This window comes from Odontesthes bonariensis, chromosome 15, assembly GCF_027942865.1.
Source record: "Odontesthes bonariensis isolate fOdoBon6 chromosome 15, fOdoBon6.hap1, whole genome shotgun sequence".
NCBI classification, from domain to species: domain Eukaryota; kingdom Metazoa; phylum Chordata; class Actinopteri; order Atheriniformes; family Atherinopsidae; genus Odontesthes; species Odontesthes bonariensis.
Window position 1 is genome coordinate 24,569,079 of NC_134520.1, and position 17,152 is coordinate 24,586,230.

The 17,152-nt window shown below is 37.7% G+C and overlaps 2 protein-coding genes across 3 annotated transcripts; one reads left to right on the forward strand and one right to left on the reverse strand.

The window, feature by feature from the left end:
• Window positions 1-735: 735 nt before the first annotated feature.
• On the forward strand, window positions 736-3,617 carry smim7 (small integral membrane protein 7). Its single transcript, XM_075485636.1, has 5 exons — window positions 736-821; window positions 1,046-1,087; window positions 1,166-1,218; window positions 1,591-1,681; window positions 2,036-3,617. The coding sequence occupies exons 1-5, from the start codon at window positions 796-798 to the stop codon at window positions 2,049-2,051; spliced, it is 228 nt and encodes a 75-aa protein (XP_075341751.1). The 5' UTR covers window positions 736-795; the 3' UTR covers window positions 2,052-3,617.
• LOC142400599 (uncharacterized) lies at window positions 3,273-16,015 on the reverse strand. Of its 2 annotated transcripts, XM_075485635.1 has the most exons (16): window positions 15,887-16,015; window positions 10,603-11,236; window positions 10,140-10,242; window positions 9,768-9,823; window positions 9,572-9,609; window positions 9,356-9,390; window positions 8,748-8,880; window positions 8,418-8,580; window positions 6,755-6,905; window positions 6,557-6,573; window positions 5,494-5,554; window positions 5,199-5,241; window positions 4,824-4,986; window positions 4,176-4,209; window positions 3,916-3,953; window positions 3,273-3,782 (listed from the first exon to the last, which is right to left on the reverse strand). In XM_075485635.1, exons 1-16 carry the CDS (start codon window positions 15,887-15,889, stop codon window positions 3,745-3,747), a joined length of 1,710 nt encoding a protein of 569 aa, XP_075341750.1. In that variant the 5' UTR covers window positions 15,890-16,015; the 3' UTR covers window positions 3,273-3,744. The 2 variants fall into 2 exon arrangements, with proteins under 2 accessions (XP_075341750.1, XP_075341749.1); XM_075485634.1 differs by having other exon boundaries at window positions 3,273-3,953.
• Window positions 16,016-17,152: the final 1,137 nt, after the last annotated feature.

A 17,152-nucleotide genomic window follows, 5' to 3' on the forward strand; every position in this document is an offset into this window, starting at 1 on the left:
ATTCGTTTATACATTGATAGCATTACCCGTGCCTTAGATGATTTTAAAATGTGTTTAATAATTTTACAGATAATGTGATTCAATTTTTTTTTTAGCTTATTTGAGAGTAAATATCCTAATAACCGTGGAGAACTAATTATTGAGTGCTACAAGTAAAAAAAAAAATTGCCTATTCTGTTACTTCTGGTTTGAATTGTTTGATTCAATTTAAGTTTGATTTAAGTTAAACACCAACTTTGTGTTTTAAACCTGCTTCCACAATTTGTGAGATCACATAATGTGGTATAATGATAGTAAAATAAACCTTTGTTATCATTATCACTGTTGTTGTTGACGTTATTGGCAATTTCGTGCCCACATGATTTTTTTTCATCAGAGATATGTTGTAATAAAATCCACTTGTTGCCGCGATTATACCAAAAGCTATCTTTAGAAAGTAGTTATTGTAGTGTATGACTGAATTAATGCCTATTATTGAAAATGCTACAACTATTACCATCCATCTATTTATTCTTTTTCTTCAAACTAAGGTTTCCAAGGCACAATTTGCCAGCAACTTCCACGAACTTGGGCCCAAACAGCAGCATCTACGTCAGTTGTTGATTACTCTAAAATGATCTATGATAAGCTGAGACACGCTTCTCCATCGTTTCCCAGCAGGGTATTAGTGCCTTACAGTCTAAACTCAGGATACAAAGACAAATGAATTTATTGCCAGCGTACTGAAATGTCATTGGCCACGTTCCGGATTACGTCAGGAACACGGAAGAAGGACATATCTGTGATTTGAACAAGATGATCGGAGATCTCTTAATATTCGGGTAGTTTATTCATTATTTAGTGGATTTTGTAGAGGAAACTTTTTTATATGATACATATATCGTGTGTTTGTGTTGTTGAACACTGTTTTAGTTGTAAGATAGAGGAGTATGGCACGAAATGCTAACTAGCTTCGTGCTAATGCCAGCTCAGCGGCTAACTACCTTAGCTCTTCAGGTGAATACAAACATTACCTGTGAGCAAACACTGTCTTTCTGCTCTTTAGGACATTACTGGTGAATGCGGGGGCGGTGCTGAATTTCAAGCTGTGAGTATGACGGTCAGTTAGCTCTTAGAATGAGCTTTTGAGGTGAATAGTTTGAGGTTAACTGTGGATGTTTTGCAGAAAGAGGAAGGAGGCGCAAGGATTTGGAGATGAGTCCGGAGCACCAACAACAGGTGTGTATTATTGTGTTGTGGAAAGAGATGAAATACTTTTCTAGATATTTGTCAATAGTATTTTCTACTTAAATTACCAGTCTGCCAGGCAGTGATAAAACATAACGATGACCAAGTGAAGTTTCTTGAAGCACTGAAGTTTTCCAGCCTACTGTGATGAAAAGTTGTCAATTTTCCAGGCTTTTAATGCTCAGTAGTGCCACCTGTTGAGTCGCCTTGAGAAATGGGGCATATAGTGCCAAGCCACAAACATATAAAGGGGACATGTTATGGAAAAATCACTTTCATCATTCTAATGTTTGACAAAACTTTGAGTTTGCTGTATTAGTCACTTCCCAGAAGGTAATGATCCGAATCCACCTTTGCTTTCAGGTGACAACATCAGGGAGTTCCTGCTCAGCCTGCGATACTTTCGGATCTTCATCGTGCTGTGGAATGTCTTCATGATGTTCTGCATGATTTTGTGAGTAACCCATTGTTGGTGCTGGTTAACGTGCTGACGACTGCCCACCAGTCACAAAAGATTCCGCTGTTCTATACCCCATTTATATCTTTGGATTATTTAATTTAGTTTCAATTTGTGATTCAGAATCTTTCACATTCGCATCTTGATGCATCTAAGATTTAGTTGTTTCCTCCAGCCTTGGCATTAGTATGGTGTTCCTAATTAACTGCTCAGTGAGTGGCCTTTCCAGTGCAATTTACAAGATGTTTTCTTAAGTATGTAGTTGTGTTTTGTAAACTTAGATATAGAACACCTTTTCTAGACGTGGGCTGTAAATATTTCTAACCAGCTGAATGTCTTCATTCTGCACAGACTGTTTGGATCATGATCAGCGTTTTTGCAACGAATGGACCTCCACGAAGATGCTCACTTTTCAAGACAAATGCAATCAGTTTCTCCTTGATTGGACTTCTCTGCCCTTTTGGCCCTTTTATTCTCAGTCATGCTCCATTTTGTTTACATTGCAATAATCTTAACTGCTTCAGGCTGGTCACGACTTAAGGAATCGTTGTCACATTTCTAGTGTCTTTGTTTTGGCTGTAACTGTCGGCTTGTCACCAGAACAGCCTTTTATTTATTTTACATGCCCGGCTGTTCCTTCCACACTCTACACCTCTGTAAGTGGAAAATTGGACAAACTCTCACTTTTAGCCCTCTGGTCTATGTGTGTCCTGTGCTACCTCTTTTTTTAAATTATCTGTCTTTATTGTGGGTCACACGTGCTGTAAGTAAATATCTATTTCCACTATATTGTAAATTAGTCCCCATTCATATTAAAAACACAGGTTTCCTGAATGCAGTTATTGGACAGTCGATGTGGTGGGGGTAAATGGATCTACATATTAGGATTTACTGTATTGTCATTTATATCATGCCTTAAAATTAAATCTAAATACATCTGACAACAAATATTAGCAAAATGGCTCTCCAGATATTTAACTCATGCCACTGAAAGAACTGTTTACACTTTCAATGTGCTTTAAATATGAGCATGAACATCTTCTGAAGTATTTGAGATGGTTTGTGGGTCGTGACTTGGATTTATGAGAAGAAAAAAGAAAAGAAGAAATCCATTTTTTTTTTTAAACATAATTCTTTTAAGATACTAGGTGTAGCTATCAAATCGGGATTAATATTGAGGAGAGAAGTGGAAGGATACCACAGGGACCGGAGTTCAATGAGAGACTGTTCTAGCAAGCATTGAAATACATTGAAAAGTATCCATTAGTTTTATTTCAAATCTAGCATGCTATAGAAAAGTAACTTTTTTTTCCCCCCATTCATAACCTTATGTAATGAAGGGATGATGTGAAACTGCCCAAACATATCTGGTCAGAACTGTTGCAGGTTGTGGAAGTTATCTATGCACGTTTTTTTTTGCCCCAGTGTTGTTGTGGCTGTGCATCACAGATTTTCTTGTAAAACACAGCTGCTTCACCATATTCTATGAGAAAAAAGGCCCTCTGACAGTTTTCTGTTTCTCCTGCTACATAAAACATATCTTTTTTTTTTTTATTATTCCTTTTTAAGGAAATAACAGAGACAATCATCAGAAAAAAAAGATTCATTTTTATTTTAAATTAACTTCAATGCTTAGAAATACACAAAGCAACAGTAATAGTGTATTCATTTTCTATACAAGCAGTTTGAAAAGCAATGCAATGAAAGTAAGTTTGTTATATTCTCAGCCTTTCTGTGTGCGTGTTACACGTCCTCTGGGTAGAAATAAGACTGCATCAACATGGGCCCTTCAAAATATTAATTTCAGTTTTTTACAAACAGTTTTGTTTAGTAATGAAATGGTATGTAGTTTGATCATTACAGACCAGTTTGTTTGTTTGAGAATCGGACAGAAATTCTGTTTTTCTCATCAGTAAAGCACACTTCAGGCAGACGTTTGTCTTCACCGGATTTTGTTTCCCTGCGTCCGGTCTTATAGTTTCATCTGTGTAGCTTAAGTTTTTAGTTTTTGCATAGTTTGTTCTTGACTGTGCAAGTGTGTGTGTTTAGTTTGACAAATTTTAATAATCTGGGTGTGGAGAGTCGTTGTCATAGATATCTGAAACAGAGAAAAAAAAACGTGTCCTTAAAATCCTTAAGACAAACAAAAGGATAAACATTTAACATCAAATTACAGAAGTGTGGAGAACTTCATATGGAGTTTATCACAGAACGTGAAAATTGAAACTCACCATCTGCATAGTCAACATCATCATATATATCTCCTTCCCTGAAAAGAAAGAATCATTTATGATTGTCTTATAATTTACTGATATTCAAAATAAGAACAACACATTTTTGTGAATTTGTAGAAATTGGTGTGAGATTTCTATTTCTAAAAATGGTTGAATACATAGAGATGGATAATTATATTATCCATCTCTATGTATTGGAATGTACTAAATGATCAACTGTGGAAAAGCCACACATGAACTGATGAACATATGCTTACATGGGAAGAAGAAGACCTCTTGATACATAACCATCTGTGATAATGGAGATAAAACACAGATTAGCATTACCAGAAAACAGTTTATGCTCTATTCATCATAATATCAGATGTAACTTATGTACAGCACTGCTTATTGTATGATTATCTGGAAAATAGAAGTTATTTCCAATTACTGAAAATATAAAGGTTCCTGATTTGTTTTACTGATATTTTAAACGGTGAAGTCAGGATATGGAGGTGAGGCTGGCGGGCAAACAGAGATAAAATATACCCACATATAAATGCCAATGACAGTAAAGAAGCTCTTGATCAATGAACAGGGAAAAAATACACCCCTCTGAAACACTGGCCTGACGGAAGTGTTTTGATCCCACAACAATTACAAAGAAGGCTTTCAAACTTATGTACAGCGAGGAGTTGATTTACCTTTGCTGTGAGGCCAAATAAAGAGTTTGTGTGGTATGTTTAATGATGTGTAAAGTCTTTGCTGCTCCTACACTCAAACTCCTGACCTCCTGGTTTTAAAAACTTACTCTCACATCTTTTGATAAGTGCTCCTTCTTTTCTAAAGCTGCTCATCTTGTCAAACGCCTCCTGCTGTAGATTAGAGGACAGAAAATCTGAGAGGGATGCGAATGGTTTACTTACATTTTCCAAACCTGTTTCGACACAAAGCTTTCTTGCTGCTCGTGAGCTGGATGACATCCACGACTTCTCCCTGAGTCACAGGAAGATAATTGTTTCCTTGTTTCTTTATGATGCAGTTAGGATCCACCATCATGCAGTGCAGCACTGTGAGAGGCCCGTCATACTGGGAGAGAACAGTCGCAGTGGTACATTTTTAAAATACATTCGTATATGGATGCATCTCATCTTTGTGTGGCATATCTGAAGTTTCTCAGGGTCCAGTCCTGGGCCCAGTTCTTTTTATCGTATTTAGTGCATGTTTCCCATTGGAAGAAAACTCAGACATACACTCTTTATCTGCCACTTAAATAATCTGGTGGGAAGAAATGGTTTTACCTTGAATCTTTTTCTTAGGTCCTTTTCCACTTTCGGATCAATGCTGAAAACATACAAGTTTGGCAGTTAATCAAAGTGGTTCTCAGATGCATTTTTTAGTGAGACATTTTCGTACACAAATGAATTAAACTAATGAGAGGAAACATTTTTATTACTCTTTTTGAAAAACATCTGGCGTCAACACTTCACACGTCTTAATGAAATGTTATACTACTGTGATTCTGCAGCAGCACAGCTCACAGTCTCAACCTCACATTTCCTGTTCCCTTTCAGTAACCCAGATGTGAAAATCTACCTGATTTCAGGTGGAGGTGGGGGAAAATCCTCAGGCAATGGCTGAACATCGTCATAGTCATCTGTGGACAAAACGCAGTGAATGTCAAACTGAAATTATTGCGTCTTCTTGTACACAAACAACCAGCATGGTGGAACGAATAGTCCAAAACATTTATTAAAATATGTGCGGGAAGTAAGTGTGACCACGAAGTTACCATGAATATCAACAGTTTATGAGAACATTTTTATTTTTATCTATAATTATGTTTGGTATTAAATGCTCAGAGATACTTGCTTTTAAGCCCTGTTACCTATTTAATTATTTATATGAAGAACTAGATTAAACCAAATTATAGTTAGCGTGTGATTGTTTTATTTATGTTGATGAAAGGTGAAGCTTACTGTGTCAGTAACGCACTTCACAAATTTTAAGTAAACTACATCTAAACAAGAAATATACGTTTTCCTACATTTATCTGACAGCTTTTATAATAAAACACTTTATAAAATCTCTACAAAGATTTTTGCAGTGATCACAGAAGAGGAACATAATATATTATGTTTTGCTATAATTTCAAATACCAATAAATGCCTGTAAATTTATTCTGTACAAGTACAGCAACAATGAGTTCTCAGCAAATCAAATCAAATCAGTAGCAGTCTGTCTCTTGACAGATTGGCTACTTTCGACCGATTACAAGCAAAAAAAAAGACAGACAAGATCCTAAAAGATTAGTGGAGGAAACAGTGAGCAAATTGAAATATAATAAAAATAAGAATTAGTTGCCGATGAAGACAAAATGGTTGAAAATGAGCTTTGCCTCTATCAACAGCAACAGTAAAATACTGTTTTACATAAGTAAGCATAAGCAATTATACGGGAAATATGTGTCCGCTAAAATACTTTACGATAAGTACCACAAGTACTTTGTATAGATAATTCATACAAACTTTTACTAAGGTAGCTATTCCATTTGCATGAGTATTTTCTAACTGCAACATTAATACTTTCAGATAAATAAAGGATACTTGTTATTAATTCTAATGTGCTGATAATGTTTGTGTTTGGTGTGGTTACTCACCATCATCTTCAAGCATGCTGCAGATCAGAAGAAACATAAAGAACATGTTGGTTGGAACAAGTTAAAAAGAAAAACAGACAGGTACAGCTACAGTGGGACAAATCACTGGTGCACATCCATGGAAAGAGTTAACTAAGACAAGTTTAAATGTGTTTCTCACACAGCACAACGGGATTTCTGTAATCGTCTGCCATGTACCTGTCTCTGTTGTTGGACTCCGGATTAAACATCTTTGGGGGGTCTGGAGGTGGTGGAGGTAACTCTGATGTGTCCCTTTTTCTCGACTGGAGCGCTTTTCTCTTTACTGCCTCATAGTCGATATCCACACACGTGTTGCTGATGTATCCATCTGTAAGGAAATACAGATGGATACAATTTTTCTAAATATGTTGGATTTTACTCCACAAGAACCAAGTTTACTGTTTGAGTAAATGACATGAACAAAAAGCTGAGTGGTAGCACTATTTAAATACATTTCATGCATATTATCTTCTGCTGACAGAGGGTTCCCAGAATCATTATAATGTAATTCATAGGAATAATCGTTTTCTTAGTAGAATCTATAAAACCCAAAGTGAACCGACCAAGAAAGTGATGTGTTTGTCTACTTTTTGGGGATTCTGTTGGCCTATAAAACATCCAGAGGTCAGCATATTATGACCCCTGATAACATTTTTCTATGACAGCACCCATCAGCAACCATTGAAATCATGACTGGTGCAAAAAAGGAAACAATGGGACGCAGCAGTGTATGCAAATGGAGGAGGATGGGTGGGAGGAATAAAAATTGAAATTTTTTTTGAAAAGATTATTCTCTCCTTTCTTTTACACTAGTAAAAATAATCTGTTTGCTTTGAACCATGGCCATTATGTTATCTCAGAAACCTTCTTTTTAAACCCAGAGCTTGATCATTCCCTCAATCTAATAAAATCAGAACCAAAGCACTGCCACAACTTTTCACCACAAAATGTGTAACAAGTACATTTGTCCATATCTCCAAAACCTATGTGTCACAATGCAATGGATAGAAATGGTTAAATGACAACATATCCCTCTTGTGTAGTATATGGCAGCATCCTCGTGACATTGTGCTTACCCTGGCCAATGAGTAGTAAACTATTGGTAACTAGCAGCAGGTAGGTATAATTTTCTAACCCCAATCATGGTTTTGTAAAACCTTAAGCATTTGTGAGTGAGAGAAAAGTATAAAAGTGTGAAATCGGAAGTGGTGGGTAAGCCGAGAGGATAGAAGACTTTGGAAAACATTGTATGTGATGGTTATTAATGCGTCTCTTTGCCAACCTCCTTCTAAATGTCTGTGGCTAAGTTAACACTGTTGAATGTCGACATAGTCATGAAGTGATGTGAGGAACATCTCTGTGATTACTTAATAAGACATAGAGAAACACCGATCAGTCAAAACATCACATAGCAAGGAATCGAATGTCAATATTATTGTGTAGAGATGTATTTGGTAAGAAAAATGAGTGGAAAAAATATTTGTGAACTAAAATGTAATGTGCGGCGGACCAATGTAGCTACTGTGGTATGGGAAATTATTCACACAAACAATTTGAACTCAAACTGATCTTCATAAATACAAAAGCAGGACAAAGATTCTGAACACTAATCCACAACCTTAAACTATAAACATCTCTGCTTACAAATTTGAAAAGCAGAATGTCATCACCACAACAACAATGACAACTTTAGATGCAAACTGCTCATTATTTCCCTTTTCTGTCAACAGACATCCCAGATTTTTTCCACAAGCTTAATGTTGCAGGAAAGTGAGAAAAGAAATGTTCAGAATATAAGATTTCCCAACTATCACCGATTGAAATTGAGGTTGAAACTCACAGTTTCCGCTCAGAGAACGAGCCAGCCATTTGCCTCCAGGGTTATTCTTCACACGGATGATCTCCACACTTTCTCCTTGTCGAACACTCAGGTCCAGTTTTCCTACTCCATTCCAGTCGTGTCGAACTTTGGCTGTATGAATGACCTCTACCTCACCTTGCAACTACAGACAGACAAAATATGGTAAGAATTTACCATCTATTTAATCAATGAGCTTTAAAAGAGCTTCAGTAAGTGAGGAAATGCACAGAAACTCAGTGATCCAGGAAAAGCTATGAGTCAAGTCTCGTTATTCTTATTTCTGGGTGAACAGATGCTTTGCTTCTCCACCTGAAAGTTCTTTTTCAGTTCATTCTGTTTTTTCAGACGCTCCTGCAGCTCCTTTTTCTCCTGCTCCCGCTTCCTCTTCTCTTCTTTCTTGTTCATCTTCTCAAGAGTGAGACGGTTTACCTCCACCTGGTTCCTTAGAAGAAAGAGTAAAAAATCATTCTATGTAATATACTGAAAAAGATGATGATAACTGGTTTCCAGAGTCCCAGTCATCTACCTACATTTCTACAGCAGAATACCATGATTTTATCCTTTTATTATTGATACCCTGCTTTAACAGAAAACACTGCGGGTCTATCACAGAAATAGCTAGCAGTGATAAATGCAAAGAAGAAACACAAATGATTATCATTTGAAGCACTATATGAGAAATTCAGCATCAATATTTAGGCCTTCTTTTATTTCCAGTAGCAGCTGCTGCATCAGCCTTTTAATACAAAAATAGCAATAGCTGTGGCAGAGAGCAGTAGAAACATCAAGCAGCTGCAGGCACGTAGCACAAACCAAAAGGTTCAATGCTCAGATCATGTCTTAAACTTATCAATTTATTAACAAACTTATCAACTTATTAAATAATAATAATAAATGCAGAATTATTATAAACTTACTCATCAATAAACTCATACAAGTCATCGTCATCATCCTGCAAGAGATAAGATTTTTATTTGCACCTTTTGAAGAACAAAGAAACAGTTGTGTATTGAAATATCAGCCTGAATACCACGCAGTGGGATGATATATCAACGCTTGATGCACGACTCAAGGTGCACGACTCAGCTGTCATTTACATGAATTTTTCATATGTGTAGTCTTAATTTGCTTACCCCATCCATACACTGTGAACTGTTTTCACTGCAGGACTCTGCGAAGTTAGAAAGCATGCAGATTTGACCTCTACTTGAAAACAGTGCGTTTCTTTTTCAAAATGTAGAAAAATGTACCACCTTGTTCACTAATTGATTCAAATGCGTCAGCAGATGAAGTTTAAGGACAAAACAAGTTATCTTTTTTTTTCTTTACCATTTTTATCAAAGCTTCCGATATCATCGTAGGTGTCCTGTACGTTGTCAAACTCCCTGAAAACAATAGATAAACATTAAATATTTTGCAGCAACAACCTTTGCCACAATAAAAGTTGTACAAAGAACAAATAAACAGCGCAATATCGGTAAAGTATATGCCCAACTATAACGATATTTTGTCTCTCTTTAGGACTCTGAACCTCAAAACGTATTGAACAAAATGAAGGAAAATCTCCTGTATTTGTAGTTAAAACTAAAGTGTATCAGACATCAATATCATGTGGTGTGGATCTTGACTGGACAACTTGACACCTAGTCCCTGCCACAGCTTCCAAAAATGTGCTTAAGCTTAAATTTCAGTAACACTCACACAGAGGCAATCTGATGCGGTTGTCTGCTGGGTTTGTTGCATCGCTGTGGAGGATTTGGAGGAGTGACCACTGATGGTAAAGACATTCTTCTGTCTCCTGAGCCTGACAAACATGTAGGAAGAACCAGAGAGAAGAATGAGAAAGGAAGCCAAAATACTGTATCCAGCAATAGTGGGGAAATATCTCCCCGTAAAACGACAGCAATTGGACGTGGGATGAAGATGAGGCAACTTAAAGGAACTCAGTTATGATTAACTTCATCATTCACCTCCTTTTCTAAGTCAAAATGTGCCAAGTAACAATAAAAACAGAAAGTAGTTTATCACTTTGTCACAGTGACTTAGCTTCCACTTTGAAATGAAAGCAACATTAAGCCAGCGGAGTGAAACCACGGACACTCCAGCGCTCTTAGGAACTTCTGAATATATTACCTGATGACCTTTTTGAAGAACTGTGACCTACCTTCACTTTTCCTCAGGGCAGGGAGGGCAGGGAGGGAAGGTCCTCGCTTGGACTTCAGAAAGGGTTCCAGGTTGACATAAGGAGGTCGTTTTGGTTTCAAGGGCTTGAACCCCTCAAGAGGCAGGGGCTTCCTGAGTGGGGTCACATCTCCTGCACTCCTCTGGCGGGGCTGCTGTCGGGGGGGTAGTTGTGTGGAGGTGGGAGATGCCCCAGGGCCTATAGCTGGAACTGGAGCTAGAGTTGGGATCGGTTTGGAACCTGGGGGTCCCTGTTGCCTCCACATCATGTTCTGTAGTAGCTCCCCCGTCTGCTTGACCTTACTGGCGTCTGGTGGCTGGAAGGGTGGTCTGACAGCAGATATGGGTGGTGGTCGAGGGAAGGAAGCAGGTCTGGAGGGGATGGGAGCTGCCATCGGCTCTGCCCTCTGGAACCTCACTAGACCTGGGCTAGCTGCAGGTGGACGAATAATGGGTGACTGTCTTTGGGCTCGTTCGTTCGCTGTCACAGGTAGGATCACTCTCCCAAACCCAGGCCTTGGAGATTTTGGTGAGCCGCTGTCTCGACTGCTGTTGTCCGAAGTGCTGCCCTGGTTGTAGAACCTGGCTCTGAGAGCCTTTACGTCAATACTCTCCTCCTGAAAACAACACCAGAGCACAAACTCAACTGCAGAAGCTCTGTTTGTGCAGCAGGATGTTAGCAGTGCAGCATAGAGCAAGGCATGCCCCCAAGCTGAAACACAGAGCTGTTGTGATACTCCTACGCTGTCTTTACAAAGTGAGAATGCACCGTGCAATAAGTCAGTTTCCTGGTTTTGATCTTCAAAGAGCGGAGAAGTCTGCAGCACAGAAAACTTAGAAGCACACTCTAAACAGCAAGCAACCAAAAACGGTTAGTTGCAATTGTGACTTTAAAAGAAATCCCACCATTATAGTAAATCATTCAAATCTTCTTTGTATTAAAACAGATTTCTAAAATTCTTAAGACTTCTTTTTTCAAACTCACACATGCGTTCTGCATTTTCAAAATTTTGGAACTTCCCCGCACTCGTCATTTTTTCTTGTGTGAGTTTAAATGATGCTGAAGGTGCCACATTATGACCCAGCATGAGAGCACAACACTTCTTCTTGCTTTTGCATTCAGTTCAAGATGAAACACAACTAATTCAACATCTGTTTATGATGTTCATAGGAGGTTCAGGAGGTAATGTACTCCTGGAACTAGAAACCCTTTTCTTGTCTTTGAACAAGCTCCTGACTCAGAAAATACTCTAGTTTTTCACTGTAACATCACAATATGTTTGTCTGTTTCTGAACAGAATTTGACAAACAGCGCAATCCTTCTGAACAAATATTACAAGTTGGTTAGTTTTTCTTAAAATGTTGTTGGCTCTGGTTGCCTTTATTTCAAACACACAGAGGGCTGTAAACCAGGCAAATGGGCTGCAACGAGGACTTTCATTATTTCACTGTCTGAACTGATCATGTCTCACTACATCTGACTAAATCTGCCTGAGTCAGCTGCAGAGATATCAGGGAAAATGTTGAAAGGAACTGAGTACAAGTACTTATATGCTCAGACAGATTCTAATCTTTCTGCTGGAACTCATTTTAGAAATCAAGTCAGCTGGTTTGTTTTCTCCTGAGTAACTTTTGATTCATGAGAGCATCGCTGAGCTTTTTTGATCAATGAAATAACAGCTAAAATATCCAGTATATGAATGCTACAATTGTTCCGCTCATCGCGCAGAATTGCTTGACAAGCCGGAAACCGGCTAAAACACCTGCAATAAAACCAACTGAAATATAATCAAATAAACTTACTCTAAGTTTTGCATCAGAAACTCAGCAGCTTTCACAGGTGTTGTTTTTTCCTGAATTAGTTTTCTGAGCTGTGAAAACTCAGATAAAGATGTGACTGGTTTCCAAACTCTGACACTTCGCTGCTCTTCACGTCACTTAAAGAGCCTTTTTTATGCTAATTTGCTTACACATCTAACGTTGCCATGGGGGAGTTTATTCATTATTGTGTATTACAGCAGCAGCCTTTGTCACTTTACAAATTCGGGTTACAAATGACAGAATGTACTACTCTGGATTTGTTTAAGGTGTGCCAAAAGTACTATTGGGCAATATTCAAATTATATATAAATAAACCCAGGGCTGCAAACAAGGGTGTTTTATGCACATGAGAAGCATTGTAATCTATTGGAGAGATAGCTCCCTTTTATTTGTACTTAAAGCTTTAAAGCTACGTTGTAGTCCTATTACATGCCGTAAAAGCTATGAAACACAACAAAGAAAAGGAACACCCCCCCACACACACACACACACACATACACACCCCGCACAAAACAAACTGACCCCCTTAAAGGCATTTACCAAAAAGCAAGCCCTAAAATTCCAAGAAGTGCCACAGCAGTAGCCTGAATCATTTCTACCCATAGAGGTGGTTTTCAGGCAGTAGGCATTGTCTGTAACAGTATGTGATGAGAGAGATCTGTTGCCAGCTCATATTTGAGAAATATTCTAAGTGATGAGTTGCAGCTGTGGCTCATCAACAATTTGAAAATGTATAAGCTAGCTGCCTGACATTTTCTGCCTCTTTTTTGTTTCAGTAACCACTTATCGGACTTGTGATGTATCTTTTCATAGCTGGGTGTACACTGGTTTGGTTATTAGTTGAGGATGTAAAACGTCCTTTGCCGATAACAATATTAGATTTGGACGATAGCCTATTCAGATTGTTTTTGTCATTTATTTTCCTTTTAGTGCCAGGAAAATAATGAAGAGCACATAAAAAAATTTCTCAGCTTCTCATCACATTATCTTTGAATGTGCCCACGTTTTTTCAAATAAATGTAACTTTCACATCAAAGAACTTCCTGCATAAAAAGTAAAAAAGAAAAGTCTATCATAAGACTTTTCAGTGCTTATATGTCCCAACAAAGGTTTAAACAAAATTAAATGTAAGTAAATCTCATCAGTTTCAGGGCAAAGTTAATGTAACACAACCAAGACAAACCAGTCGAATATCTTCTGCTGCCAGCTGTTGATGTTGTCGTATTTGCAGAAAGTCTGGTTGCAGTCTACAAGCTGAAAATTAGCCGATACTGATGTTAGACCAATTTATCTGTGCACCCGTCATTGTCTGTTCGTATGTATTGATTGTGGGGGACATTACCAGCTATTTCACTGTAAACATTGGTTGGTTTTTTTTAAGGTGAAGATTAGCCTACAAAAGCTAACTTAGACCAATTTATATTCAATTTTACTTTTGATCCACAAAAACTTTCTCAGTCAAATTAATGAGAAGCAACAAAATCTGAGTTTCTTGAGGCTTTAGAGTGAGGAGCTTCTTCACAAAGACTCCATCAGTTATTCAGTTTTAGGTGAAATAGTGTTGAAGATTTGCACCTCTAACAGACAACCCTTGTAAACTGCATTTACAGATGTTTTTTCTGAGATTTTCTAAGATATATTTTGGTAAACAAAGTCATGATGGCAATAACATGCAAATTAGAGATGATATAAACAGACATGACTTTTAAGTGATTGTTATAATAATGTGTTTTGTCGCTGTTATCATGGAGCGATGTTTATTTTATGTTCATTCATGTAGTCTGTGCGTCACACACTCATGGGCTTTCTACTGGTGATCAAACAGGTAACTTTCTCTTTATTATGTAGCCGTGAATGTTCAGAAGTTCCTTTCAGTAACATACATAAAACTATACCTAAAAGTTGATTATTCTGGTGGTTTTTTGTTTCTTTTTTTTTGTCCCTGACAGCAGCATTTTAACAGTTATTTTTGAAAGATGAATGAAATTACAAACAGAGGAGAAGCTTAAATTAGATTTAATTTCTGTCATAATACTTATGCTGAAAGACATTTATTTAGTTTTTAGATGTTTTTAGTGGTGTTTATTTTGGGGCTTAGTGTTGCCATTCTCACTTTGACGAATGAATCATGACAGAGAGTAATGTGCTCACAGAAGTTTTACAAAACTTAGTGGGCGGAGTCAGTACTTTTTCAGAGCGCTCATATTTATTTTTAAAGTGGATTTTATTTCTTATCTCTGCCACTCTACTTTCAAACAAACAATTCATACAAATGAATCAATATTTAATTGGAATGCAAAGTCAAACGAAGGATCATGAGCAGGAAGTGTTCACAACCACACATTTCTACCTCAGACAGCATCCTGCAATGGTTACCATGGAAGCGCCTTCTGCACCAATAGGCTGCAAGCTCTGCTCGCTGCAGTTTCGTTGTCATTCTTATTGCAGGGAACAAAGGAAACATTGAAAAAGCAATTTCTACACCACAATACGTTCACATACAAGAACATGTGGTTCCTGTTTCAGTCAGTCAGCGAGCGCCTGCGGCAGAGACGGCATGCGTACATCCACAGAGGGAGTTAATGTGCCTCTGTGACACATTAACCCACACAGAGATCTCTAACTGTGCAGGTGTGCCAAACAACACAAATAACAGCTATTTACTACATTAACAAAATGGAGACATAAATAAAATGTGACAAAACCAGAGTAGTGATTTACATTTTTCTCACTGATTTAAGTATATATATATATATATGTCTGTGTGTGTGTGTGTGTGTGTGTATGTATATGTTCTCCAGTTATTTATGCTGATCTTTAAAGCTGCACCAATAATCAGTGGAGCTGTTGTTTATAGTGTCCTAATCCAGCTCATTGGTCATCTAGTAAGCACTTTGAAGTACAGCAAACTGTCCAAAAAGTGCTGTTATTAATATTTATATTTTTACAATTAATTTATGGCTGAAGAAATGACTTCTTCAGGAGTCTGTTTCTGCAACAGAACAGACAGCAAATAGATGAATTGAAAATAGCAGCTATCTTCTCTTTTCACAACAGATAAATAGATTAACAGTAGTGAGGCAACGCTGATAACACCGTGAATGATTAACCAGCAACCGCTGTGTAATGAAGCATTCTTTCATCAGCTCCAGCATGAACACTTCTTTTTTTTCCCAACTCCAACTTCCCCTTCTTACTATAAAAACTGTCTAGTTTTCAGGAGGTGCTGTTACAGCTGCATAACAGAAGAAAGCTATGGTTAGACCCACATCAAAACAGGAACATTGTGAAAAAGTTGTATTCTTAAACACCTTGGTGGTCAGTAGTGATGGTCAGAATTAACCAACACGCACAAGAGAAGTGTGAAAGAAGCTGTTAATCTGTCTATAGAGGGATTACAGAAAAATAAATAAATAAAAATGGCATTGTAATTTCAGTTAGCTCACCATGTTTGCCTTTAGCCTGGATTTACTGATGGATGAAGGGCTCCATGTCCAGTTCTCAGTTCCCAGGCTGATGGTGCTGCTCAAACAGTGACATGAAAACTGTCACTACTTACTGCAAAAGAGGAAATGCGCTGTAGCTCAGGTTGGGCAACAGACAACCCTATAGCGACATGAGATCAAAAGCAAAAACATCCACGTGATGTCAACCAGGTGGTGGCTTTTCTTCTTTAAAGGTCACATGTGATAACATGCTGAATGACTTAACAGACGAGAAGCGAAAACACAGAGAGCACCAATTTACTGTCCTCATTAAACTTTATTATCTGTATGTGAGTGCAGAACGTTAAAAAAAGACAAATCCATTTAGAAAACACAGAGCAAAAACAGATTAATACAAAAACAATAGAATTAGAGGGAAAGCAAAAATGTGAGTTTCCTCATAAAGGAATTGATTTGTACGCTTCACGTAAAGTTAATTCATGTTGTTTCGATCTAATTTGATATCTTTCGATATATTTAGTATAGTAACTTGTTGAAACCAAATGATGAAAAGAAAATACATTTCTTAAAAGTCACAGTAAATGATCAATTCTATCTTAACAACATTTCTTTTTTATTTATTTGTAGACTAAAACATACATCTCAACAGGGAATGATCAAACGTTGCTTTCTCCTGTTTAATCAGACAGTACATGTTCAAAGCACTTAGATCATATATTGGTTTCATTTTTGAGACAGCTTTGAAAGTTTCTTAAATTTCTGATTATGCTTCATAATAAATCAACCACTGGTTCTGGATTCATACAAACATGAAATATCTGAATTCAAATTTGTTTGGTTACTTAATGAGCCACTGCTTACGCTGCAGCCAACACTAACTGATAAGTGTTAGCGTTCATTAACTGAATTAAAAGCTTGTTAGAAACATTTTCACTGGAGAATACATTTTTGAGTTCAGATTTTCCCACAAAGGGTTTTCATTAAATCCAGCTCATCACAGGAGGAGGTTGTTGTCCAAGCTGGGGGATCCCAACGCTCCTGTTGTTCCAGTGTGGGTGTGGGCAGAGTTTAAAGGAGTGGGGTATCCATAAATAGGTGAGGGTGCAGCAGGACAGACTATTGTGCTGCCCCCCACCATGAATCCGGGTTGAGGGTTCACAATGGTGTGAGCTTGGGGTTGGCCTGCTGCAGGGTTCTCTGTGGTGCCTGGTGGTGCCCAGGCTGGTGTACTGCCAGGCATGGTGGGCCACTGACCTCCCCATTGGT